Genomic DNA, 26,895 nt, shown 5'->3' with positions numbered 1-26,895 from the left:
AAACTTTCTTTGCCAATCATATTTGGAAACGTTTTCCTATAACCAAGCATATATGGAACTTTGGATATGGAAATTTTTTTTTTTTTTTTTTTTTCCTAACTTTGGATATGGAAACTTTTTTTTTTTTTTTTTGGAAACTTTTGACTTCAACGAGAATTAACTAAACACAAAAATATTATTCCATTTTCTTGCATGTTAATTCCAATAATTAACTTAACCTATCCAGCTTAGCAATATTGGAGTTAGTTAATTCTGGTACTGGAATTAATTATTTCTGTTAATTGGAGTTAATTATTTCTAGTTCAATTTACTGCAAACTGGATGACTTTTGCTAGAATATTCTTGACTCCTATTTCGTAGTTTTAAGAACATCTGAAGTAGTAACCATTGCTTCATGTGATTTGTTGTAATCATATACATCCTTTTCCTTTACGTTTCACTAACTATCTGTTATGAATAAAAAATAAAAAAAAATAAAAAATAATAATAAAAAAAGAACCGTTCCCATTCCTTCGGAAATTTGTAGTTGGATTCCTTTTTTTAGTAACACTAGACTTGTCCAACAACGATTTGATGACTCCATACCTGCTGAACTTGGAAATTGCACCTACTTAAACAAGTTAATGCTCAGTAACAATAATCTCTTCGGTAGCATACCACCATTTTCAGGATTGTCTTCGACTTTGAATTTGGAGGAAACAGACACCTCTGCCGTGGGCCGTTAGCCAAATGTGGTTAAAGGGAAAAAATATCCAATTTTTTTTTTTTTTTATTAATGACACTTGGAGTCAGCTTAAATTTCTAAAGCAACTACTGAACCTAATTCCTAAGGTCACAATAGAAAGAAAATCCATAAACACATATATAGTTGGAATCGCCTATAGGGCAGGCATTAATATGCAAAGGTTTCTTTCCAGCTGGGACATCATCCGCAACGTCATCATCTTTAGTTTAGGAAGTAGATCGGAAGGGCAACGAAAGCTACCCGGTCATCATGGATAAAACTACCACTCTTTAGTCAATCAGACAATGAATTGGAGTGAAGATCTTGAATGCAAGAGTGAGTTTGTCTTCGCAGAAAAGAGCCTCTTCATTGCAGCCAACCTGCGATCACCTATGATATGTTCAAACACGTGTAATTAAGTGGTGGAACAGTTGATAATTATAGTAAATTTGTGAATATTCACAAGGAAAAAGACAAAATAATTCAACTAATTAAAGGTTAAATATGCTTAGTAAGATATAACAAAGACTAAAGTCAGAATTAATAATTGAAAAACAAAAATGCTATTAACCCAAAAAATAAAATAATTTTGCGTGTGAGCCCCTGCTATGAACTTTAGCATAGTCGTTTTTCTTTGACCATGATGAAGACCCATTTTAATTTTGATTTTTTGCTCATCACGCGTAGACCTCCAAGCTTGGAATGAAGTCTATTTACTAAATTAATTCTCCCACGTGGTTGATGAGTAAACTTATCTCATTATTAAACTAATTCTCCCATTATTAAATACCTCAACTACTTGACTCCCTTGTATAACTCAAAAGCATTATTGCACAGTTTCACCATGGCTGAATCTACAAAAGTTTTGCTCTTCACATTGTTTTTCCTTTCATTTTCAGGGGTTTACACTGTTACTGTAGCAGTAGTGGAAGATCATCCGAGGTGCTTACGAGAATTGAAGGATTCACTAATTGATCCATTAGGAAGTTTGAAATCCTGGAACACTTTAGACAGTAGCTCTGTTTGCGGAGTTGCTGGTGTCTCTTGCTGGATAAACTCCGATGAACGGGTGATCAGCCTTGAACTTCAAGGAAAGGGGCTCAGTGGACACTTACCCGATGCCTTAAAATATTGTTCTTTTTCTTTGCATCATCTTAATCTCTCCGGGAACAGCTTATTTGGTTCCATTCCTTCGGAAATTTGTAGTTGGATGCCTTATTTAGTAACCTTGGACTTGTCAAACAACAGTTTCTCTGGCTCTATACCTGCTGAACTTGGAAAGTGCACTTATTTGAACAACATTATGCTCAATAACAACGAACTCACCGGAAATATTCCACAAGAAATCTCTAGTTTAAGAAGGCTCAAGGTGCTCTGCTTGTCTAACAATGATCTTTCTGGTAGCATTGCACCATTTTTTCAGGATTGAGTGTCTTTGAATTTGCAGGAAACAGAGATCTCTGCGGTGGGCCATTAGCCAAATGTGGTGGAATTCAAAGGCTGTGGAAGCACTTAGCCAGTGTTGCTGCAGCCAGTTTTTTGCGTTATATTTTTGGGTTTCTTGTTACATCTTTGTTTGTTTTCATGGTGTGGCCCTGGTTGCTTACCAAAGCTAAATGTATCTTTCATAATCTGTTTGGACTTCTATGAGAATCACTTCATTGTTTTGCTTTCCAATCTCTCGGTCTATTATCCAAAATTGCAGTATGACACGATTATTAACTTATGAGTTCTAAGCAATGGTGAATAGCTCGATTTACGGGTTTCGTATGAAGTTTGAAAATGACTCCGCACTTCTATTCATTGAAGTTAAACAAATGGACCACTGGCTTCTTTCTGTGTTCATTTCACTAGTTATTGTACATGATGAGAAGCAACAGAAAATGTCAACGTTAAAAAAAAAATGGTTGAGTTCAAACTATCATTGCCTTGTTCATGACTGTAAAAACTGTTCTTCACAAACAGAACAATCTTATCGAATAAATACCACCATTTTTTTACCCGCTATACTACATCTAGGCGTCCACCAAATCCAGAAATCTACAATCTAGGCCGAAAAAATTAAGTCTAAATATGGACAAGAATAATCAACAGATATCAGACATCTGTACCTAGAGAAGAAAAACCGAGAACATTCTCAAGCTGAAACTGACAAAGGGGAGCTGATTGGTACATCCAAAATCTGGCATGACGAAGTTTGTTTGGAGGAAAATTGAACAGCCATAGAGAAGTGCCTCCAACCAATCATCTGAGTTCTCTTTTTCCCCTACTTGAAATGATCCTGCCTAATTATTGCAACAAATTCTGAATGCAAACCGTCCTCTTTCTGCTTCCATATTTCTCCGTTGGCATGTACCAACCATGATATTTGAGGGGAAAGTTGCGCATACAAATCTGCAAGTAATACATGATGTTTAAACTAATCAAAGACATGCCAAAAGCAACAAGTTCTGGTGGCAAGAACTGCAGCAAAGAAGAATACGCATATTCGGAATGTCTAGACTATGATAAGTCAATAAGTCATCTTCTTCTATTAATGCTCCATCTACAGAAAGCGATACCATCTCCTTATCATCTCATAAATAGGAGAACAATGTCCTTTTCCCTTTGAAAGAGAGGCTATTTCCAATCTAAAAGCTAAATCAATTGATTCTACAGCAGCACTTGAGCTCCATAGCAACAAAGAGAGTCATCAAGTATACAAGAGCGTCTAACAAGAGAGACAAATTTGCCAACACCTATTACTACTTGGGGGATAAATTTACATCATAAAAACCAGTAGGCATAACCTTTTGCATTGTTGCACCTACTAGAATAAAAAGACACATGGATTTTCTTTGCACATCAACACACTATCACGCTCTAAACCATGTAAATACCTGTACTAGGAGGATGATCTGGATCTCTTGTACCATGAAGAACCATTGTACCTGAGAGCACAGTTAAAAAGCCACAAAGCACTGAAACGATGCTGCTAGCACTCTGACCAGACCAATCCTGAAACATCACGAGAAAGACATGACACTAGAAACGAAAATGAGAGAAGTCCTCCATGAATCCCAAACAAGAACTTTTAGAGTACCTTAAACATTATGGCACTGGCTAAAATTGTAAGTGATGTGAACATGGCATAATATATTGGAGAAACCACAGCTGTGTTAAACGTGTCCAATGCCTGCAAGAGCCAAATTCAGGCATTTGTCCAATTTACATTATAAGTCTAAGCCAAGATTCAACAAAATGTAGTTTCCACAGTAATCCCCCGTAAATAGTAACTCAATCATTTGAACAGCTTCCTGTGAGTGTCCGTTCATAGGTTTTTCAACCACAACTGTACTCTCAAACATCACTGCATACCACAAGGAAAAGTAGAAAGTACCTTATTTAAGTAATTTAGTTGAGTAATTATACATGTAACAGAAACCATCACAAACACCCAAGTTTGAAAATGTGCAGCTTGGTTTGAACCCTCCAATGTAAGCTTTATCGCTATACCGATAGCTTTGATGCTCATAACCTACAATAGAGCAACAAACAAGCTTAGAATGAATGGTACATGCAATTTTTACCAATTCTACTTCTGAGAAACTTAGAAAGATCAGTTCCTATATTTATCTTTACTTCCCATCAGGAATAATTTTATCTTGTTTCATTGGCGACACGAGCATTCTCTCTAAAAGACAGATCTGCAAAGAGCGACTGCAATAGTAGCTCAATTAATGCTAAAGATTTAATGTAGGATGCAGATTGGACCTGTTCTTGTTATGTCGTGCCTTTTCTCTTAAATAGGCCACCTGATTTATCACCAGAAAGGAGAAGCGAGAAGAGTTGAAAGAAGTAGGAGAATGAGAGAAGAATAAGAGGAATCAATTCAAAAATTGTCATCCATCTAAGTGTTATTAAAAACTTCCGAACAGAATACGTAATAGTGAAGTTTGCAAAAGTTAAAGCTCTTAAAACTAATTCTGTCTCGAATAAACAAGTTTAGACTAGATAAAACTGAAAGATATGATTATCTCGAACTAATAGATAGGACTTCATCCTTAACTAAACGCCTAGGTTATCATTACTTTGTTTTAACTAAACATAAAACGTTATAATACTGAATCTACTATTGAGTTACATCATTCTCCTCCATTTGAAGAAAACTCGAATCCAAAACGAGTAGGCAGTTGGTCCCACTCCGAAAAACCCAGATCTACAAAATGGAACTCATTCATGCTGGAAGCATAAAGGAAAGATACTTCTATTGAATGAGATTTTGTTGCAAAAAGAAACTCGTGGATAGATTCCGACTTCTAGTGGTGCCTCGGATTTACGTAATTAAACGTTTCCAACTTTCAAGAGAGATCAAAAGATTGATAGATCATTCTTTAATGCCAAGATTGATGTAGCACCAAAAGGGAGAAATATAAAAGGGAAAAGAATAAAGGGAAACAGGAGAAATGGGATAGAAGCGTAAGAGAGCAACCAGTTCATAAACTTCTATTTATCTGAATTCATGGCAAACACACCCATGTTGGGTGTTATTTCATGATACCTCATAAACTGTTATTTATCAAGTTCTTTATACAAAATACATGAGAGTACTATTCATAAGATAGTGAATTCCAATGATAAAGAACTCTTAAACTAACTTGACCTCGAGCTAACAAGCTAAGTTGCGCGGACTCTTCGTTTTTTATGCCGCTCGCTCCCGTCTCGACACGGGACAGGGACGGGTGCGGGAGCAGGATACGTCTCGGATATAGTTAACCAACTTCGGATACTTTGACTGGAGTCCACGGACAAATTTGGTGGGAAAATTGAGATTTTGATTTCTCAAAATGAAAGATAAAACAGATTTAAGACATGGGAAATGAAAAATAAAACAGATTGAAGACATGGGAAACGGCATACCTTCAATATTATAGTCCTTTTGTCTCATAATCGTTGCTTCATGTTTCAGGCCAAACAGAGAGAAACCAAGAATTCAAGGGGTCTTTTTCTTTATAACTCTATTTTTATTATTATGAATTTTCTTAGCCGAACCCCCCCACCCGTATCCATACCTGGATCCGCACCCGCAAATCTTAAAATTTATATTTTTGCCGAATCTGACACTCGGATCCGTACCCGTATTGGATACCCGCACCCGAGTCCGTGCAATTTAGCTAACAAGATAACAATTTATATCAACTAGCAAAAGACTTTAAATTCTAAAAGACAAAAAAACTAACAAAATAAAGTAATAGCAGTGCAATCTTTTATTGAGTTACATCACCTACTAGTCATGGAAACAACAGCAACCCTTGCTACCTTGTGCTTTATAACAGATCAAAGTATAGTCATTTGTACAAACATCTAGTCAGGAAAACACATCTACTGATATGCAAACACTTTAAAGCACCCTAAAGCTCTGGAGTAATTTCTCAAGTTTCATACATCCAATTTATACCTAAATGAGAAGTTCTCTTTTGCTTCAGTGACAACTAGCAGTGGATTGAGGACCCAGGAGCAGTTTGACCCTTCACAACTTAAAATATATAATCCATTTATTGGCCAAATTATGCTATTCCAACACCAAAGACAGAGGTAGAATTTGGACAAACTTAAGTTAAAAAGACAAGGCGTCTTGCTTCAAACTAACCGTCAAGGACCCAATGATGGAGCAAACACCAATATAGACCATAATATTTGTCTGACCATAGCGAGGCTCACAATATAAGACTAGTACCAATGCTATTGCAACTGCTGAGGCAGTGTACAAAAGAAAAGCTGCAAAACAAAGAGTAAAACATCAAAATAAGAAAATAAATGATATATCAGCAAGGGAAACAAGAATGATATTCAAGGAAATACAGCACAGCAAATCAGCATACCTGGTTGCGTAGCTAATGCCCATATTTCATCCACTGAATTAAGTTCATGTTCACCAGGTGCATGAAGAACAATGACAACAGAACCTACTATACATAAAACACATCCTAATACTCCCAGTTTCTTCAATTTTTCCTTCAGTAAGAAATGTGCTAGAACAGCACTGCAGCAAAGCGCCAAATTATATGGAAGAAAACCGAACAAGCAATTGCCCAGAAAATAATAAGGTCGACTGAAAAATTTACCTAACAATTATACTTAAAGCTCCAAGCGGTGTCACAAGAACTGCTGGCGCATAAATGTAAGCCACAAAATTTGCAAATTCTCCAACAATCACTGCAAGGATTATGGTGGATGTTGCGCTCAATATTAGAAAAACAAATTCAGGAACATATTCTCTGAAAAATAAGAAGCTATTCAAGACTTACTAGTTACCATCCCAATCCACCAAAGAGGCTCCCGTAGGTAACCATATCCACCCGAGCCTTCAACAAGAAACAAATATCTCATTCTCAAATAGCCAGAGCAACAGATTTCATATAATCAGCTTTTAAACTAACTTCTATATAATGTTAATACAGAAAAGCAAATTCTACATATAAACTTTACAAATAATGTGCATGATGTGTCTACTTTTAATGTGGAAACTAGCTGATAAATTAAATTTTCAAGCAAATTCAGCTTGTTACAATGCAGAATGATTTATAACACCCATCACGCTAATCATTTTCAGCTCTTAAAGTCAAGATTCATCTATTATGTCTTTAGCTCATTTCTTGCGCTATAAAATACGTAATTAGTACTACCTAATACAGCAGTTTGCATTTATTTGGAGCTGTCAGATCAAATAATTCGGAATTCCCAAGAACAACCATTTAGTGAACTAGAAGCATGAGTAGGTATACCCATTCTACAAGCGGTAACCATCAAAGTATCACAGGTATTCAATTCGTGCTGACATGTCAACTACTTTGGGATTCCCATGAACAACCATTTATGAACCATAAGCATATTGAGTAAATGCACACTAATCGAGGAGTTACATTGCTGACCCCATTCCACAAGAACAATCCAAGTATCACAGGTACTAAGTTTAAACAGGTGCCGCTGAAGTGGCTCTGATTGCTAAAGCATTGTCATTATCCTAGATAACTGCCACCAACACTCAAAAGCAGCTAACTGGTCAATGTTCTGAAGAATATGAATTCTTTTTCAAATACTTCTCCAAGATTATTCAAGTACTACTTACTGGCATGATATCTGCAAAATGTCAATTCCAATTTAACTAACTTGGTATTCACTTTTGCCAGAAATGCACACCCAAGAATTTCTTTTGGAGAGAAGTGCAAACTCCACTACTTGAGTTTTAGAACAAGTTTTCCCTTTCCTCGCCCAGATAACTGCTTTGAGAAATCCAGCACCTTTTATAAGCAATCATTATGTATTAGTAATACTCACTGTGACTCTACATTTGCTGGAAGAAGTATCCCATTGATCATATTTTACAGTCGAACACCTACATCATGGTGTTCCAACAGAGCGTAATATAGTCTTAAACCGTACTTAAGTAGCAAGCAAATGAAGTAAGAATTTCCGGGAGGTCTAGAAACAGCACCTGATATATCATAAACTTTGATTACTATGCCTCTTGGCCGATGGTAATGCAGTAAAATGGTTAGAAATATCAATCATCAATCGACCAACTTTGACTCAATCCTATAATAGATGGTTCCAGCTATATGAGTCCTCTATATCCATTCTACATAGGGCACAATTACCAGGTTTCAAGCGGAAGCTAATAAAGCAAACATTGAACGATGATCTACGTTGCTCGGACCCTTCACTTTTGCTGCCGCACCCGTGTCCGACACGACACGACACCGACACCGACACCAGATTCGTGTCGGATCTGGTCAAACGACATTGGATACTTTGACCAAATCCATGGACCAATCTGAGAAAAAATTTGAGGCCAAATTGAAAGAAACGGAGAGCTCTTGAGGAATGGACACTTATTGTATCTAGAAGAGTTTCAAGTTAATTAAAAATTAATATTTAATTATAAACGAAACATAACTATAAAAAATTATTTTTGTTTTTTATTTCTAGGCATAGATTTAGTTATTTTTCTTATAATTTTGAATTATTTTAGCCGAATCCCCGCACCCGTATCCGCACGTGGATCCGTACCCCCGAATCTTAAAATTTAAATTATGCCGAATCCGACCTCTAGATCCGTACCCGTATCCGACACTCGACACCGAGTCCGAGCAACATAGACGATGATAAATAAGACCACAAAGAGAAATGTACAAGAGACATAATAACCTAGCACGGTTGGTCAATTGACCTACATATGAGCAATTCACTAAGGAAAAAAAAAGAATATGAATATAAAGAGAATAACCTCACAAAATTCACTCTTAAAGAGGTTTACTTCTGCCCTAAACAAGATTATCTTAAGGAGTACATCGTAGATGCTGTAAAATGAGAAGGAAATATCCTCAATTAATAGAAATTTTCAAAACCTTTTCTTGCCAAATATGAAAGATTAATATTCTCCTTTTAGGAAAAGAAAAAAAATTAGTTATCCTAAATCCAAGTCACTTCTTTTTTTGTCAAAGTTGTTTTTCTTTTTGTCTAACTCACTTCCTTTTTTGTGTGAGTTTCAGAAATATCCCCATTCGTAGGTCTCAAAATTTGGATATTTCTAGACAAGGAATAATTTACTACTTGTCTTTCCCTTCTATACAATGATTGAACGAAAAAAGGGATTCCCTAACTAACTAAACCAATCCCTGTCATTTCACACAAAAATGGTATGTTTCTAGCGTTTGAAGTAGACGTACAATCAGCGTACATAATCGATTTTGATGCCATATTCCTTCAAGAAAAAGGAAAACCCAAATATGATAAGAAAATTAGGGTAAACACTTAGCAACAACTTCCCTCTGTATGATATTGATGAAGCTCAGCCTTCCTAACCTTAGGGAGAAGTAATACGACGACACGCACACACATAAAGAATCAAGCATATCATATCAAACAACTTTAGCAAACTATGTCCCCAAACACTTAGTCTAGGAAGACACTTTATCTAAGCAAATTACCTCCCTTCCTTGGCAGTTGCTAAGGAAGTAAATAACACACATGTAAAAGACTAACTGAATTGGGGACACAACGAAAGTTCCATGAATCAACCAAAAGCAATAAATTGTATACAATAAGACCTAAAATAAAATACTTTGGTATCAAGAAAATGTAATACTCACTGGCCCTAGTACCAGATGCCCCAGCTTTCTGAAGACCCTTTTTCTTGATGATAAAACTGGACCCAATAAAAGCACTAGACGCCACAGCCAATCCAAAACCAGTCCAATTAGCACTATACATGATCCTCCAATATTATATCTACACTTTTTGGACTGTTATTTTGGAACTTAATTCTCATCTGAATTCCCAAGAACAGCAATTTCAAGAATACACTCAACGAAGATAACACTAAAGAGAGGCTAAAATAGCAAGAAACACAATCCCAATATTATATCTAAAGCTTTTGGACAATTATTTTGGAACATAATTCTCATCTGAAATTTCCAAGAACAGAAATTTCAAGGTTTCCCTGAATATACTCAACAAGATGATAACACTAATAAAGAAAGACTAAAATAGCAAGGAACACAATAACGGTATCTTGAAAACCTTTGTAGCTTTACTCAATTACCCAAAATAGCAAGAAAAATGAAAATGGGTAGTGAGAAAATTGGTGTGATAATACTAGAAGCTGGTTATAGAGTGTGATTGGTTAGTTACTTAAGGAGAAACGAGACAATTTAATACGTTGTTTTTTTAAAATGTGTCATCAAGAATGGAGAATTGTGGCTCCAAGAGGTATAATCTTGGCATGTTTTGATTCGTTGCTTTGGGTTGATTTGGCTATTTGTATCTCTTTCGCAATTTGGCACAATGGTTTTATTACATTACGTGTAGCTTTTAAAGAGCTAGGTTTTTATAATTTAATTATGTAAAATGGGTGTTCACAGAAAAACAAAAAAATCGATTAAAGCCAAAAAAAGAAAAAAAAATCAAGACTTTTTTGTTTGGTTTGGTTTGGTAAAAATTGAATCAGATCGATTATATAAATACCTATTTAAAAATTATAAATTTCTAAAAAGTTTACGGTACGGAACAATCTTTTCCACTCTTGATGTATAATTTAGATGTTTGTCTTTATAGTAATTTAAATTTTTTGCCTTTACTTTCTAATTTGATTTGTAGTCTTTATTTGGTAATTTTAAGAATTTATTTCTTGTCTTGAGCCCTTTAATTATTCATCATTATTTAATTGATTTATATTCAAGATATCTTGGTAACAACACAATTCTTTGATTTTTTGCCCAAAAATAAAAAATCATTGTAAAAAGTTTTATTAAGTACCTTGGAAATGGTTAAATTTTTGGACAATGCATATGATTTCCTTAAAGATGCTTTATATATAACTTGATTACATATATAGTGCGTTCCCTTTTTTCTTAAAGAATAATTAATTTTGGTAGTATATGAGTAATTGGTTTGATAGTGTTATTCTAGTATATGAGTAATTGGTTTGATAGTGTTATTCTAGTATATGAGTAATTGGTTTGATAGTGTTATTCTGAAATATAGTCAATCTAAATATGCGTTTAAAAGTATATTGTCACATATTTAAAAAAACATTAAAAACATAATTAACCGATAAAAATCTAATTATTGGAAAATCGATTAAATTGATTTGATTCCGCTCCAAAATTTTAAAAAACAGACTTAATTGATTTGATTTCCTTTTAGAAAGAAATCGATCCAAACCGAACCACTAACGCCCCTAATCATAGCATGTTTTTTCATTACACTTTTTCACTTGATCACAATAATTGGTGTCATAACATGTGCGGCTGGTTTTTTCTGTTGCATAATTTGTACTCCCTCTATTCCACAATTTATGTGCTATACTTTTTTTTTTTAGTCTGTTTAAGAAAGAATGATACATTTTTATATTTAGAAATAATTTAACTTTAAACTTCCCATTATACCCTTAATGAAATGATTTAGAGTCATACAAAAATCTATGACTTGTTTTAGACTACAAGTTTCAAAAGTTTTCTTTTTTTTCTTAAATTTCATGCTTAGTCAAATTATATCACGTAAATTGGAATGAAAGGAGTAGTAGATATAGTAATGAAACACATTCGCAAAGTTTAAAAATTGCATCGAGATCATATTTCACTTGACAACTCATATCATGTTCTATGTTTGAACTTTGAAGTGCTAGAAATTCTAGCCTAGAATAGTAATTTCGATTTTCGCAATATCGGCAAAACTAGCTTTCTGCCGACCGTGATCTTTAATTTTAGAACTCAACATAATGTTCCCCCAAATAACATCTTAAAGGAACATATTGCTATATCTAGCTATGGAATATATTGCTGTATCTAGCTATGGAACATATTGCTGTATCTAGCTATGGAACATATTGCTGTATCTAGTTATGGAATATATTGCTGTATCTAGTATTCTAGTTACGATTTAAGTTGGTAAATGTTTTAAATTGACATTCGTTGGAATCAGTTATCATGATGGATTTATGTTAAAGTTTGAAGTTAATTAAAATTGATTTACCTACCTTGTAGGTAAGACACAAAATTTTGGTAAATACTTATCCGCTCTCATATATTGTCAACTGGTACTAAACGTGAAAATAATTAATCACTCCAAATATTACTAGCCTGAAAGTCAGGAAACCCGTCAGCAAATGCGTGTTGTCACGTTATTAACAATTATGGAAAACACAATGATATGCAAAATCTCTAATTTTTTAGTTTTAATGCTTCGCCGCAAATTTTTTATTACTATGCATTGTGGTGCCAAACTTCTTCCCAAATCATTTACTTCTTCCTCAATTGCTTGGGTTGATGAGGAAAATTAAATAAGTGTGGTCTCAAGTCTCAATTGAAGAAGTGAACTGTAGATAGCAGCTATGAGTCTATGACGTAAATTTTGTTGCAACTACCTCCTTATTTAAAACGGACAAGGGCCTAAAATACCCTTGAACTATTAGAATTGGTGCAAAAATACCCTCCATCCACCTTTGGTGCCCCCCCAAATACCCCTGTCATCCACCTTTGAGCCCCCAAATACTCCTGCCATCCACCTATGGGGTCTAATATACCCTTATTTTCTAATAGCCCCATGTTGACACCCAATTTTGTCCATCATTTCGTCCAATTTACATCGTTAAGCTTCTATTTTATTAGATTATTAATTATATTTTTTTTATCACAATTTGTAGTCAAATTTCTTGATGATCTCTATTACTATTATTACTATTATTATTATTAATAATAATCTTGAACTTGGACGGATTTTTCGAATAGATTCGGGTCCAAACTTCTATCATTTTGTTCTTGGCATATTAGATGAAAAGAGGAAAGTTTCGATTTCGCAATTAAGGAGGATATTAAGCTATGATTTTTATGATTACTAGTAAGAAATTAAGGTGAATGAATTAAGGAAAGAAAGTGGAATTGAAAAGAGAGGAGAAGAGAAAATCAAACTAGAATAAATGAAAGAATATAAAAGGCACAAAGAATGGGATTTTGTAGCCGGGGAATTTCGACGAGAATCGGGGAATGTTTGATTTAAAGGAAATTTAGAGATGACGGGGTCTTAGGAATTTTGAGTAAATAACAATGAGTTATGGATATTTGATTTTGTGGGTAACCTGATGCCTTTGGGGATTTTTAGTTGGAAAGGGATTATGGGCTGGGTAGAAACTTTAGGAAATGGGTGAAAAAAATTTATTTGGTTTATTTGGGGAATATAGTAATTTCAAATAGATTTTCTCGATTTTCATAATGATAATAAAAGTAGAGGGAAGTAATAGTAATAGTAATAGTAATAGTAATACTAATAATAATAGTAATAATAATAATAATAATAATAATAATAATAGTAATAATAGCAATAATAATAATAATAATAATAATAATAATAATAATAATAATAATAATAGTAATAGTAATAGTAATACTAATAATAATAGTAATAATAATAATAATAGTAATAATAGTAATACTAATAATAATAATAATAATAATAATAATAATAATAATAATAATAATAATAATAATAATAATAATAATAATAATAATAATAATAATAATAATAATAATAATAATAATAATAATAATAATAATAACTATAGAGATCATCAAGAAATTTAACTATATGATAAAAAAAATATAATTAATATTAAAATAGAAGCTTAACGATGTAAATTGGACAAAAGGATGGACAAAATTGGGCATCAACATGGGACTGTTAGAAATAAAGGTATATTAGACCCCATAGGTGGATGTCAGGGGTATTTGGGAGCTCAAAGGTGAATGACAGGGGTATTTGGGGGCTCAAAGGTGGATGGAGGGTATTTTTGCACCAATTCTAATAGTTGGAGGGTATTTTAGGCCCTTTTCCGTATTTAAAAAGATATACATAAATTCTGGCTCTACATAATTTTATAACTAGCATTTAGTAATGGAAATTTGCTTTACCTCCCATCAACATTACTAGAGTCTTAGATAAGGTGTCAAAGTTAAAGATACCAATAAGTTTAAGAGTAAGGGTCAAAAACACACTTAAACTATCACGTTTTTTTGTGTTTCATACCTGAACTATCCGAAGTGAGCAAAACACACCTAAACTATCACTATACAGTTAGGAAAACACACCTGGACGCTGACTAGACTAAATGTTTGACCTCACTCACCTCAAAGCGCGTGAAGCAAAATTTTATCAAATTTTTTTCATCCATTTGGCATAGATAACGGCTATATTTTGCTGACTCATTATTATTATTTTTTTTAAAAAAATTCAATTAATTCTTTAAAACCCTAAGCTCTCCCCTTTCTTCTTCATCAATTCCCAACCATTTTTCTTCATTTCTTCTTCTCCTGTGCAGATTTTTTCATCTATTTCTTCTTCATTATCAAACTTGTTCTTCATTTTCTTCTTCTATATGGGCTAATAAGATTTTCTCCTCCTTTTTGTTTCCTTTCATCTGCTTCATTGATCATACTTTCTTGTCAAAATGAGGAAGAATGTCTTTTGTAAATGCGGGCAGCCTGCAACGATAAGAACATCAACAACGAATAATCATCCGGGAAGACATTTTTATGGATGCCCGAATTATGGGGTAATCATCTTTCAAATTATTATACATTAACCAATATGTTTTTGCCATTAATCATCCGGTTAAATGGTGTGATTTAATTTTTTTAGATTAGTGATCGTGTTGCTTGTGGATTCTTTGATTGGTATGATGATACATTCCCAGCCCAAGCAAAGGCTGTTATTCTTGGCTTGAAAATGGATAAGAAGGAACTTGAGGATGAATTGAAGAAGAAGAAAAGATTGAAGATGTTGTTGTTTATTAGTGTATGTTTTAATGTATTTTTTTTGTTGTTCAAATGCTAGGTAGCCCTCAGCAAGTTTGAATATTTTTGTGTAATATGGAATTAGTGAATGTACACTATGGAATGGTATTTTGTGTAATTTTGTTTATGTAATCTGTGCAAATCATCCTCCATGAAAGAATTAGCAAAGCCAGAAAATGCCTATATTAAGAAGAAACATATTCGCTTACAATTTAGCTTGGGAAGTAACAGAGGTGTCATCTCAAAAATAGTGACAAATTCTAGTAGAACCATACTCGCATTAGCAGCAATTATGAACTGTTTAAGTCTTAGCAACATTTGTGAAAACTCCACAAATTTATTTTAAATAGAACACCTACTCCTTTCGTCTCACACCGTAATCCTCATTTCAAGAAGTACAACCATAACTATTTTAATACACACACTAAACTATCTGAACAGAAATATACATACGGAAGAATCTTCATAGCTTCCTCTCAAGCTATTTGAATTTCTTGTACCTCAATCTTATCTCTATTCACCAACAAAACTTCCTCCTTTTGTTGTTCTCACATAACACAACAATAATCATGTTATACCCTATTTCAACCGGGGTCAAAATAGTTTACAACATCCCGGTAATTCCAGGGTTATTTAAAGTACAGGAGTCACCACCTAATTATTTACGGTGAATTAGGGCACCTAAGTTTAATCAAAGTAAGTATCTAAAGTTAACTTTATTTTAAAGTCTACGAAACCAAATGATTCTAGGTAAGGGTTCAACTAACTTAGAGGGAAGGTATTAGGCATCCTCTAAATTCCATTAATAATGGTTAATCCGACCGGACTCAAATTTAATTAGGCTAAGAATATTTTATGATATTGAAGTAGTATCTTTGTAAGTATGGTTAAAGTTGTAGATAGACATATAGTAATGCTATTTGAAATGGGACGTGTAGGAAAATAATAATTGGTATAAAATAGCTTAGTTATAAATTGAGAAAGTGCAGGATGTATAACGCTTGTAAATACTTAAAGAAAATAAGTTATACTGATTAACAAATTAAAAGAATCATTGTAAGATTGATATCGATAAAGTTTTAAAGTTTTACATTATTAAAATACGACGAAATCGTAGGAAATCAAAGAGAGGATTTTATCGTATAAAGGGAATGATTCAAGCCTTCACTATTTTAAAATATTTTGAAATCAACATGATTTGTTTGGAAAGTGTAGTTATTATTTTCTCTTGGCGTCCTTTCGGGAAATCATTCGTGTAGCCCAAAATGTTATAGATATCAACATTTAAACTCGCTCTAGATCTTAAACAAACCTACTTAATCTTCCAAACGAGAATTCCTACAAACCCCGCTAGGATTCATCTAAGCTAAGAAAGAACAAGAATAAGATAAAGTGTTAGTCAATTCACACAAGTCAAGTATACAAAAAGGAATAGAGTAGAGAAAGTAGACGGGCCTAGCCCATTTGAAGGCCGTTGCAATCGGCTCTTTTACTATATGAGCTTGGCCCAAGAATTTCTTTTATATGTTGCGGGTTGCGGATGACTCGAAGAGAAAATTTCGTTGGGCTTTGGCCCAACACCAAATGCGGAAGATGACGAGCCCCTCAGACTCGTGTGCGAGATGGTCATGCACAAAACAAAAGGGAAAAAGATTAGTGTATAACCAAGGAATAAAGCCAAACATACAAAATGTAAACTCAAAGTAGATTAGTAGGTTGTGCATATGCCATGTATATTTTAAAAAAATAAATTAGAGACAGGGGAGATCCCAGCAGCGAACAGAGGGACTAGGCAACATAGTAAGCTGAGTAAAATAAAGCGGAGACACTACCATTGTAACTAAACATAGCGAACTCAACAAACAAATCAAAAGCCCAATATCATAACTAGATCTGGTGAGCTAGGCAAACAAGTAAGGCAAACTAAACATTAACTAGCATAATGAGATCACTATCCTATAGAACATTTAAACTATGTATCATGCTTTAAAACATTCTAGATCAGAATCAGGCATGGCAGCTTCTGCACAGATAGATTAATGTGAGGAAGGACAAACAAGGATAAGGCCAATGCATATGATCAATTGCTATAACCAAATAGGGACTGCATTACGGCATGGAACAGAGGACTGACCATAAGGTCATGGACTGAAAAAAAATAATCTGCGCATAGAGGAGTCAAAAATTCCAAATACATGTCAAAGCACTACCCTGGTCTGAAATAGAAAACCTACGACATGGTTTTAGAGGGACGAGATTTGAAAATAACGATTGGAGGAGAAATATGTACAGCATCTAGCAGAACCAAATAATGTGCAAAGTGAGAGACAGGCTGAATGCATAGAATTCAAAGAGAATAAAGGATGATACAGACCCATTATGCACATTATTTGAACAGATAGACTATCACCTTCCTTTAGCAAATCAGACCATTGAACTCTAGGCAAAGTCTAACACATCGTTTCTAATTCCTAAAACTCATACCCTATAGGAAATGAAATCAGGTTTATTTCACCAGTAGGTGCACAAACAGGATATGGGCTGATCTCTTAACACGCAAAGTAATCATTTTGGCACATGTAGAATGCTTAGAAGCATTTTGTCGAACATTCGTAATTTAGACTATGCAACCAGAAAAACATTACCTTAACTTTAAACTAATAAATGTCATTTAACCCTCCTTAACACAAGTTACAGCAAATTAGATTCATATCCGCGACATGGAAGCAGCATTTGTGCAACCCAAACACATTTGAAGAAGTGCAGGACATGGAAGGATGAAATTTATTTCCAGTTTTAAAGACCCATGTTAAAAGACAATACACAATGAGTTATCATGTACAATAGCAACATCTAAATAGCAGAAGAAAAAAACAGAGCTGAAGAACAAACAGCTAATACTCACTGCTACTGTTTCATATTGGCATTAATCAAACAGAAAACATAGCTTACGGACGGAAGACAATTATGGAGATGATTCATTCCCGATCTGTTTTAATCACATACCTCAATATACCTAAGATATACACACCGCGATGTGTATATCAGATATATATTGAATGTATACCTTCTTCTTACATTGATAACCCACTGTATATCTTATGTATATTCAGCTTTAAACAGGTTCTAAATCCTGGAAATTCAGTCTAACCATCCAAACTAGAGTACACGTCTTTCAAATTCATTTTAATAAATGGTAATCTATCCTAACAACTCCCAAACATCAAACGAATAACACGACGACAAAGAAACTACATAATAATAAAAAGAAAAACGTAAAAGAACTAAAGTTTTAACTAAAGCAGAAATCAAAGGCTGAAAGCGATAAGTGTATCAAAGTTTACCTTGTTTGCGTGCGATGAACTGGGACGGGGGTCACGAATCTGCTCTCGCAACGAACAGATCCGAGGCTCGACAGAATGAGTTCGAACAATTCGCTTATAAAATCCAACCTTTATCACGGCTAAAGTTCCCGAAATAAAAAAAGTATGTTTTAGAAGATGGTCGTCTTTTTTCCCCCTTAAACAGAATGTAATTTGACTCAAGATCAAGATCTAGGACTTAAAAAAATGAAAATGTTGAGTATGGTCATCAAAAATAAGAATCGAAAAGGAAAAGATGAAAATACCCTCCCTTTTTTTTTTCGGCTGAGCTCTTAACATGATATTTATAGGTGAAGTCAGTGCTAGGGTTCACGATTTGGGCGGGGTTTTGAAATGATATATCCGTTTGAATTTTGAACAAATCTCTGTTTCGTATCAATTGATTTTCAGAGTTTGTCTTCTTGTGTTGACTCAGTCGTTGACGACAGGAGGGAAGTGAAACTTGTATAGAAATGGCAAGACACAAATCTGCCATGGCCGAAAGTAAAGCTTCTTTTGTTTTGAAGAGGAAAGGAGAGACGCGGAACATTGCACGAAAATGAGGTGGCACAGATCTGCCATGGTTGAAAGAAGGTCTGTGTTTTGCTGAAGATAGAATGAAAGAGAGAAGATGATGCGGCTGAGGAGAGAGAGCGTAGGGAGAGAGAGAGAGATGAAAGGGCTGCATTTTTCCTTTTGCTCATTAGGTTTAGGGATGAAGAGGAAAGCTGGGCTGGATCGGGTCGGGTAGGTTTAGTGTTAGTGGGCTGGTCGGTGCTGTTGGACTGGTCTGTTGGTCCGAAAATGTGGGCTGGTGGATCTGAATTTGGCCTCTTCTTCTAATTAATTAACTCCTAAGTGATATAACTTGTATAATATGTATTATGTGATTAGTGATTAATACGTAGAAAATAAAGGACTTGATAAAGTATAATTAATTTAACGAGTACAAAATCTGAAAATAAAAATGATGACGAACCACTTTACAATTTGTGATAAGGTAATTCTAGTAATGTCGAATGAAAGTAACGATATTAATAGTAGTAGCAATAAAAAATAATGGTGAAAATAAAGTGTTTAGCTCGTCAATAAGTTTAGAATCCCGCAGAAATAAATTAGAAAAAAGGAGGGACAAAATTGGGTGTCAACAAATCATACATTAAAAACAACATTCACTTAAAGAACTGAATTGAATGTTAAACAACACCATTCAATAACTACTAGTCAAAAAGCAGTCACCATACAATAACTATTTGGGCTGCAAATCAGTCACCATACACAACCAAAAATGAGTACTGTTGACACCTAATTTTGTCTCTCCTTTATTCTGATTTATTTCTTCGGGCTTCTAAATCTATTGACAAGCTAAATACTCTATTTTCACTACTAACTTTTATTTCTACTGCTATTAATATCTTTACTTTCATTTTTCATTATTTTTACCATCAACATTTCGAGCATTACCTTATCATAATTTTTAATGGCTCATCATCATTTCATTTTTCGGATTTTTGTACTCGTTAAATTAATTACGAGACAACACTTTGTTAAATCCTTATTTTTTCTACATATTAATTACTAATTGTTTTAACATAATACTAGTTATTAAATTAGAAACCCAAAGAATAATTAAAATAAAGGAGGAAAGACCAATGTCTTCCAGCCAAATTAAGGGCCCAAAATACATTACCATTTTCTTACCAGACCAGCCCAACTTTCGATTCAGCCCACACCTTTTCCTACCCGACCCGGCCCACTTTCTCTTAAACATTTTTTCTTCCTACCCTAATCAAACAACAACAGCCGCACTCTCTCCTCTCTTTTCTCTCTCTCATCCCTTTCCTATTGTGAACAAAGGCTCAGTTGCCTTCAACAATGGCAGACAGTGACACCCATTTTCGTGCAATGCTCGCTGCTCTCTCCTACTCTCCCTCTCTCTACGCTCCTCATCTTGTCGTCTTCTCCTCTTTCCCCTTTTTAACAAAGACCCATTTTCCTTTCAACGATGGCAGGTCTTGCCGTTTTATTTTTTGTGTAAATCCTTTCCTCTCTCATCGTCATTGAGATGGTCAACACAAATAGCCAAAGAACTTTTGAAGTTTCTGAAAAAATAACTGTTAAAAGATTCAATTTTTCAGTTCGAAACGGTCATGTTGACCCAGAACCAAAATCGAATTCAAAATCCCGCCAAATCAAAGCCCTAGGTTCTAATTTACCTATAAATACTCTCTAACTCCTCAGCCGAAAGGGGGGATATGAACATTTCTCTTACTAAGTCTCGAGTTTTCCCTTTTCTTGTTAATCTGGTCTTGAACATTTTTAATCAGAATCCTTAGCATATTTTTTTTACAATTTCTCATTTTTACCACTCTAAACTCTAAGATCGTCTAAACGTTCCATTCATGCGGGTGAACTTTAACCGCGATGCCCGATTTCTGTGGCTTATTGGTGTCGAATCCTAACCCGCTCCTAACGAGTAGATTCAACGACTTCGACGCCTCACTTCACCGCACACAACAAAGGTAAACTTCGATACGCCCGTTACTTGTCATCTTTAATTTCTCGCTTAGTTAGGAATTTTAGCTTGTTCCGCTATATCCTTAGTGGTATGTAATTCTTTGTCGTCATACTGTTTGCTTGATGTTTGGGAGCTGTTAGGATAGATTAACATTTACTAAAATGAATTGGGAAGATGTGTATTCTAGTTTGGATGTTTAGACTGAATTTCCAGAATTTAGAATCTATTTAGAGCCAAATATACATAGGATATACAGTGGGTTATCAAGGGGAGAAGAAGATATACATTCGGTATACATCTGATATGCACGGCATGGTATATACATGATTGTTTTTTTTATCACTTTTTAAGAAAAATTTGTGATGATTCTGTTCTAAAAAATTCTTAGCATGCACCTTGTTCCGCTTCCGTGAGGTTTTGATCATGTTTATTTTGTATGATGTTATACACGACCTGGTTATTATAGTAAATGTTGTACATGTCCTATATTTGGATGTTCCTGTTTATGTGTCCGTTAAATTGCAATGCCATCCCTTAGTTGATCGATGACCATAAGTCCACTGCTGAGCATTTGTAGACTATTTGATTTCATATTGTTTAGCTTTCATCTGGTTGATATACGTGTAAAGCATGGAATCGATCCCCTTCCTTCTCAGTTCTATGTTCATTTTAATTACTAGATGAATCCATTCTTATTAGTCGACTGCGTATGTTTTCCTTTGCTAATCTTTATCTTTTCTTTTACATGTACACTTCGGAGCGAAATGGAGTCTTCATAAAGACTCATTATCCGAGCGGTCTCGTTTGAGACCATACTGCCTCGAAGCCTCTGTCCCTCATTACTTGGTTCCTCTCTCTCCCCCATCCGAAAAAATGGAAATGAAATGAGTGCAAGGAAGCTGCATCCGTCATAACTTTCTTACAATCTTATTATTATTTTTTTTTTTACTTTTGGGATTGTCCTTTGAATATGTTGGTTCTCTTAGAAGGATATAGCCTAGAATGCTATCAATTTAGAAAGGGTAGATTATGATGCCTATAACATTTGGATGTTCTAGAATTGAAATCGCTATAACCCTTACGTCGCGGATAGTCTTGCTAGGAAGTAGGCTGAAGTTCTTTTTAATAATCAAGCTAAATTGAAAGAGTAGTTTTCTTTTGTTTTACCCGAAATTTGAAAAAGGATTAGCCAATTGAGATTAGCTTTTGGCATTATCAGATCATCTTTTAAACATACATCTTTCTCCTTCACTGTACTTTTTTAGAGCAAACCCGTATTCTAATATCATCGACATATTATTATAACGTATTTCTAACTCCCAGCTCAAATCTATCAAATTTCTTTGAAGTAGTTATTTATGTATAACTCCTTAAATTCATATAAGACGTTATGAAAATACTTTTGTTTGGAAACAAACGACGCTAAGATATATGGTTTATAAAATGATTTCAGTCCTTGTGAAAATAATTGTTTCTTTGTTAAAATTCAGAAATGCATTACGTTATTTGCAAAACTTTCTACCTATATATCTTTTTATGAAATATCCTTTTCTTAAATTATTTATAAAGTCTTATTTTAAATAGCATTATTATATTTCTATTTATAACCTTAACAACACTTACAAGCTACTTTCTTAAATATTTAAAATACTATATTTACACTTAGCCTAATTAATTTGAGTCCGGTCGGATTAACCATTTTTATGGAACTTAGAGGATGCCTAATACCTTCCCTTTAAGTTAGTTGAACCCGTACCTAGATCTTTTTGGTTTCGTAGACTTTAAAAACAAATCAACTTTAGATAATAACTTTAATTAACCTTAGGTGCCCTAATTCACCATAATTAATTAGGTGGCGACTCCTTAACTTTAAATAACCCCGGAATTACCCGGATGTTGTAAACTATTTTGACCCTGGTTAAAATAGGGTATGACAAGTACTACCATATTCACCATCAAAATACACAACGTAGAAATAGTTTGAACCACAACAAAAAATCAGTCTCGTCTTTCCTAAACACCTCCAGTTAAAGTAGTTCAAACCGCAACAAAAATCAGTCATGTCTTTCCTAAACACCTCCAGCTTTTGTTGCACTTTGTGATGAAGCTTGTGACTTGGTTTTCATATACCTAAGTGATGCACTTTTATGTTGAAGTTGCCTTCCTGTGATAGCCTTTTTTCCATTCCATTTGAGACCTTTACTTGGTGCATAACCAAGATCACCAAATACCTGACTGAACTTATCAATTTCTCTTGTGCTCCACTTTTGATTACCCTACTAGTCGGTCGTCCTTCTTTGCGAAGTAATAAAAGAAATATTAGACTATTTTAAAGAGGTGTCATTAAGGAGATAAATTTATTAATGTCCCTTGTCCTTACCTCAGCACAAGTAAAGCCGCTTTTGCTCACAAACACGCCATGGCCCACTACTCTTGGCCTCTTAAATGTATTGCTTGCACCTTTTGTACTTCCACTACCACTGCCACTTTCCACTATTGCTTGAGATGATTGAGAGGATTGAGATTGTTGCACTACTTGAGAGGGCTGAGACGAATGAGATTGTTGCTTGGGACTTCCTTTACCACCCTTACTTGTAGCATTTTTTTCTATGTGCGCCCTTGATTTTTTTCCACTGGTGGATGCTTGTGATGTAGCTACTCCCTTTGCAAAAAATAAGTTGAAATTGTTAAAGATGTTAATATGCTATAAATAAACATTAATAGAAATAGAATGTACCTTTGAAGTAGCGGGAGGTTTGTTTGGACATGTTCTTATATTGTGATTTGTTGACTTACAAACTGAGCACCTTTATGATTTTTCCCTTCTTTGAAAGCTTTCCACAACTTGATACCTCTCCAAGCTCCTTCTTTCTCTTTTTTTGAAGGCCTTCCGAGCATTTTCCTAACAGGAGGTGGCTCAACTTTTGGATTTGATATCTCAGGCCACATCTCCATATTGGTTATTGGTTGTAAGAAATTTCCATAAGCTCTCAAGTAGGTCTCTTTTTTGTACCATGTATAAACTGCATCAAGGGGATTGGCTTCATCGTGATGCATGGTACGCTATTGCATGTGCACAAGGAATCCCTTTAAGTGCCCAAATTCTGCAAGTACAAGTTCCCTGAATTAGGTTAACCACACGTTTATATCGACCATCCTTCACTTCATATCCAATGTCACCATCCCACTTAATTTCCACCCTCATCGACATCTCCACATTTGTATTTAATATCGACATTACCATTGGGGATATGTCATAGGTCCAGCTATCCGCAAATGCTACCACCTTGGTGAACCTATTCATTACCTTTGTCCTAATCTCTTCAGGCATACTGATGATAGTCTTGTGCCTAGCACCCAACACCCAAGCATTGAAGCTTTCCACCATATTGTTATCCACATTGTCACATTTTGAAGTTGTCTTGAACATTGCTTTAGACCATCTTTCAGGATTAAAGCTTGCTAAGCTGTTAGAAATACCTTCACCTAACAGTGCTAATTTGTCCAAGTTCCTCCTGAGTTGAGCTTCAAATGTTGACCTGGCACAAGCCCAAAACATTTTTCTTCTTCAACTGAAAAACAGCAGCTAAACAGCAGTTAAAATCAGCCAAAAAAAAATGAAATTACTTAAAAACAATAGCTAAAACAGCACCTAAACAATGGCTAAAAAGAGCAAAAATATAGCTGAAGTTAGATAAAAATAGCTAAAAAAATAGCACCTAAACAGAGCAAAAAAAGAAGCTGGAATTAGCTAGAAACAACACCTAAAACTAGCAAAAATATAGCTAAAACCAGTTTGAGAATCATACCTTTTGCATGTCACTTATGATTTTTAATCCTGCTCCTTCATCATTGATGTCCAAATCGATTTCAAGATCCTCGAAACCAAGTCCAAGTATCTTTACTTTCGGCCCAACTACGACCAAGCTATTGGGAACATCTGATTATTCCCATCCTTTGCAATAGCAACAAGCAATTGGCCCTGAGATATCCCCTTCAAGAAGCAACCATCTAACCCAATACACTTTCTACAACCCTCAATAAATCCTTTTTTCAAAGCTGAAAAGCAAATATAGAAAGAGTGGAAGAGTTTTTTTCCATCATCACAATTTTTCACCTTTACCACACAACTGCTTCCTGGATTTGATTCAAGAATCACATCTCTGTAGTCATAGATTCTACTAAACTCAGCAATATGATCATCCATTACCTTTTTCAACACCATTTTCCTGGCCTTCAAACACACAAACTTACCAACATATAACCCCATATCTTCCCTGACCAAATCTTGTATTTCCCACCCCTTTATGCAAGGTTGAGAAATAATCCTATTTCTATAGTACTTAGCCAAATACTTATAGTTGCACATTGTATTGGTGTTGGTCTTATAGAACTTGTGTCTTGGATTGTAAGTTCTTATAATGAAATTGGGAAATATAGAGTCTTTGCTAGCATAAAGTAGCCAAGGACATCCTCCAGCTTTGTATTTAACTAACTCTTTTTTGATCATTATGGATCTTATCTAGTTGACAACCTCTCTCAATTGCATACCTACCGATTGCTTTTCTGAATTTTTTCACATCCCCAAACACCATATTTAGTTGCCACACAACTTTTTTCCATGTTGGATCATATGAGACCCTTTTGTCCTTCTTCCTTGCTCTTAAAATACCAGATTTTTCAACATATGTTTCCCCATCACTTTCACTCTCAAAGCTGTCCGCATCTGAACTGTCATAAAAAGGCTCATCATCTAATAACTTACCAGTCAGATTTTTCTTGGGTATGTCAATGTCTTCAAAACCTGGATCCATGCCAACTTCTCCCGTAAAAACACTCAGCAACTTTTTTCTTTCTTGGCTCCCTTTTTTTCTTCACATATGCTTTCAAATCTACCTTAACTATGTTTAGCTCTTCATGAACATCACTCCATAACCATTCTCATCATCACAAAGGTTAACATTTTCATTGTCTTCGGCATCACTATGCACATTATCTTTTACATCATCTTCCTCTTCACTAGACAACCCAAATTCATCTTCAATTTCATTTGTGCTCCCAATAAAATTTTCCACCAGATCTGATTGTTGGATCCCTTGAATTTGACCTTTACCATCAATAAGTTCTATTTCTTTACCTAAAGGTGCACTGAGACTTCCACTAACCTTGCCGGTAGATTCTTTATTAGGTCCACCTACCCTATTACATGTGATCTTAAAAGACTCACTAGCCACATGTGTTTTTTTAATAAAAACCTCCCCCTTATCACATATATAAATGTCCATAGTACCCCCATTAGCCAACAAATTAGCTAAGACCAACAAATCCCCATCTTTCACCAATTCTACCAAATTGCCACATTCAGAAGATCCAATAAACATTTTCTCTACATTGGTAACCCCAAAATCCCTACAATAATCATTCAATTCCGGAATAGACAAATGATCCATATCAACATTAAAGGCATACTCCTTGTTCCCCCCAATATAAATAGGCCCTAACTCACTCACAAGTATACCACCAATATGAAACCTTAGATTTATGTATTTGTCGGTCATTTTCCTGGAACAATAAATATATGCAAAGTTTAATAACCCAACTATCATAAAACTGTATCAAAATCCTTATAAAGCCCTGATTTTTTAACATAGATGACAAAAAATAGGAGAAAGTTAGTTCTCAAGTAACATTCAGATTAAGCCCTAATTTAAAAATGAAGAAATTCGTGTGTGAAGAAAGAATCCCTGTGTGTAGTCTATTTCTACTCCTTTCAACTCTTTTCAGGCGAGACGAATCACAAAACCCTAAATTTTTATACAAAATCCCCAATATTTTGTGACATGAAGAACCCTAACTTTTTTTTCTTTCAGAAAATCAGCAACTAATATGGAATCCACGATGAAATTAAAGGTTAATGGGGGAAAGCAAGACACTATCCACAGCAGAGATGAGACCAATGTCGGA

General features: G+C 34.6%; 2 protein-coding genes and 1 long non-coding RNA gene across 4 annotated transcripts; 1 reads left to right on the top strand and 2 right to left on the bottom strand.

The window, feature by feature from the left end:
* The first annotated feature begins 637 nt into the window (after positions 1–637).
* LOC132034110 (inactive LRR receptor-like serine/threonine-protein kinase BIR2) lies at positions 638–2,606 on the top strand. The gene has a single exon (XM_059424362.1). It carries the CDS (start codon positions 1,569–1,571, stop codon positions 2,151–2,153), a length of 585 nt encoding a protein of 194 aa, XP_059280345.1. The 5' UTR covers positions 638–1,568; the 3' UTR covers positions 2,154–2,606.
* Positions 2,607–2,623: 17 nt separating this feature from the next.
* Positions 2,624–10,501, bottom strand: LOC132034109 (probable magnesium transporter NIPA6). Of its 2 annotated transcripts, XM_059424361.1 has the most exons (10): positions 9,856–9,991; positions 8,042–8,099; positions 7,012–7,068; positions 6,829–6,919; positions 6,586–6,746; positions 6,354–6,481; positions 4,104–4,241; positions 3,807–3,899; positions 3,604–3,721; positions 2,624–3,118 (listed from the first exon to the last, which is right to left on the bottom strand). In XM_059424361.1, the coding sequence occupies exons 3-10, from the start codon at positions 7,019–7,021 to the stop codon at positions 2,991–2,993; spliced, it is 867 nt and encodes a 288-aa protein (XP_059280344.1). In that variant the 5' UTR covers positions 7,022–7,068; positions 8,042–8,099; positions 9,856–9,991; the 3' UTR covers positions 2,624–2,990. The 2 variants fall into 2 exon arrangements, with proteins under 2 accessions (XP_059280344.1, XP_059280343.1); XM_059424360.1 differs by lacking the exon at positions 8,042–8,099 and having other exon boundaries at positions 9,856–10,501.
* Positions 10,502–22,879: 12,378 nt separating this feature from the next.
* LOC132035540 (uncharacterized) lies at positions 22,880–24,497 on the bottom strand. The gene is made up of 3 exons (XR_009409303.1): positions 23,669–24,497; positions 23,312–23,593; positions 22,880–23,223 (listed from the first exon to the last, which is right to left on the bottom strand). It is a non-coding gene; the product is annotated as an uncharacterized LOC132035540 (long non-coding RNA).
* Between the last annotated feature and the right edge of the window lie 2,398 nt (positions 24,498–26,895).

The sequence above is a fragment of the Lycium ferocissimum genome, chromosome 10 (genome assembly GCF_029784015.1).
Source record: "Lycium ferocissimum isolate CSIRO_LF1 chromosome 10, AGI_CSIRO_Lferr_CH_V1, whole genome shotgun sequence".
Lineage (NCBI taxonomy): Eukaryota > Viridiplantae > Streptophyta > Magnoliopsida > Solanales > Solanaceae > Lycium > Lycium ferocissimum.
The sequence above is the reverse complement of the archived record's forward strand: the minus strand, read 5'-3'. Positions and strand labels throughout refer to the sequence as shown.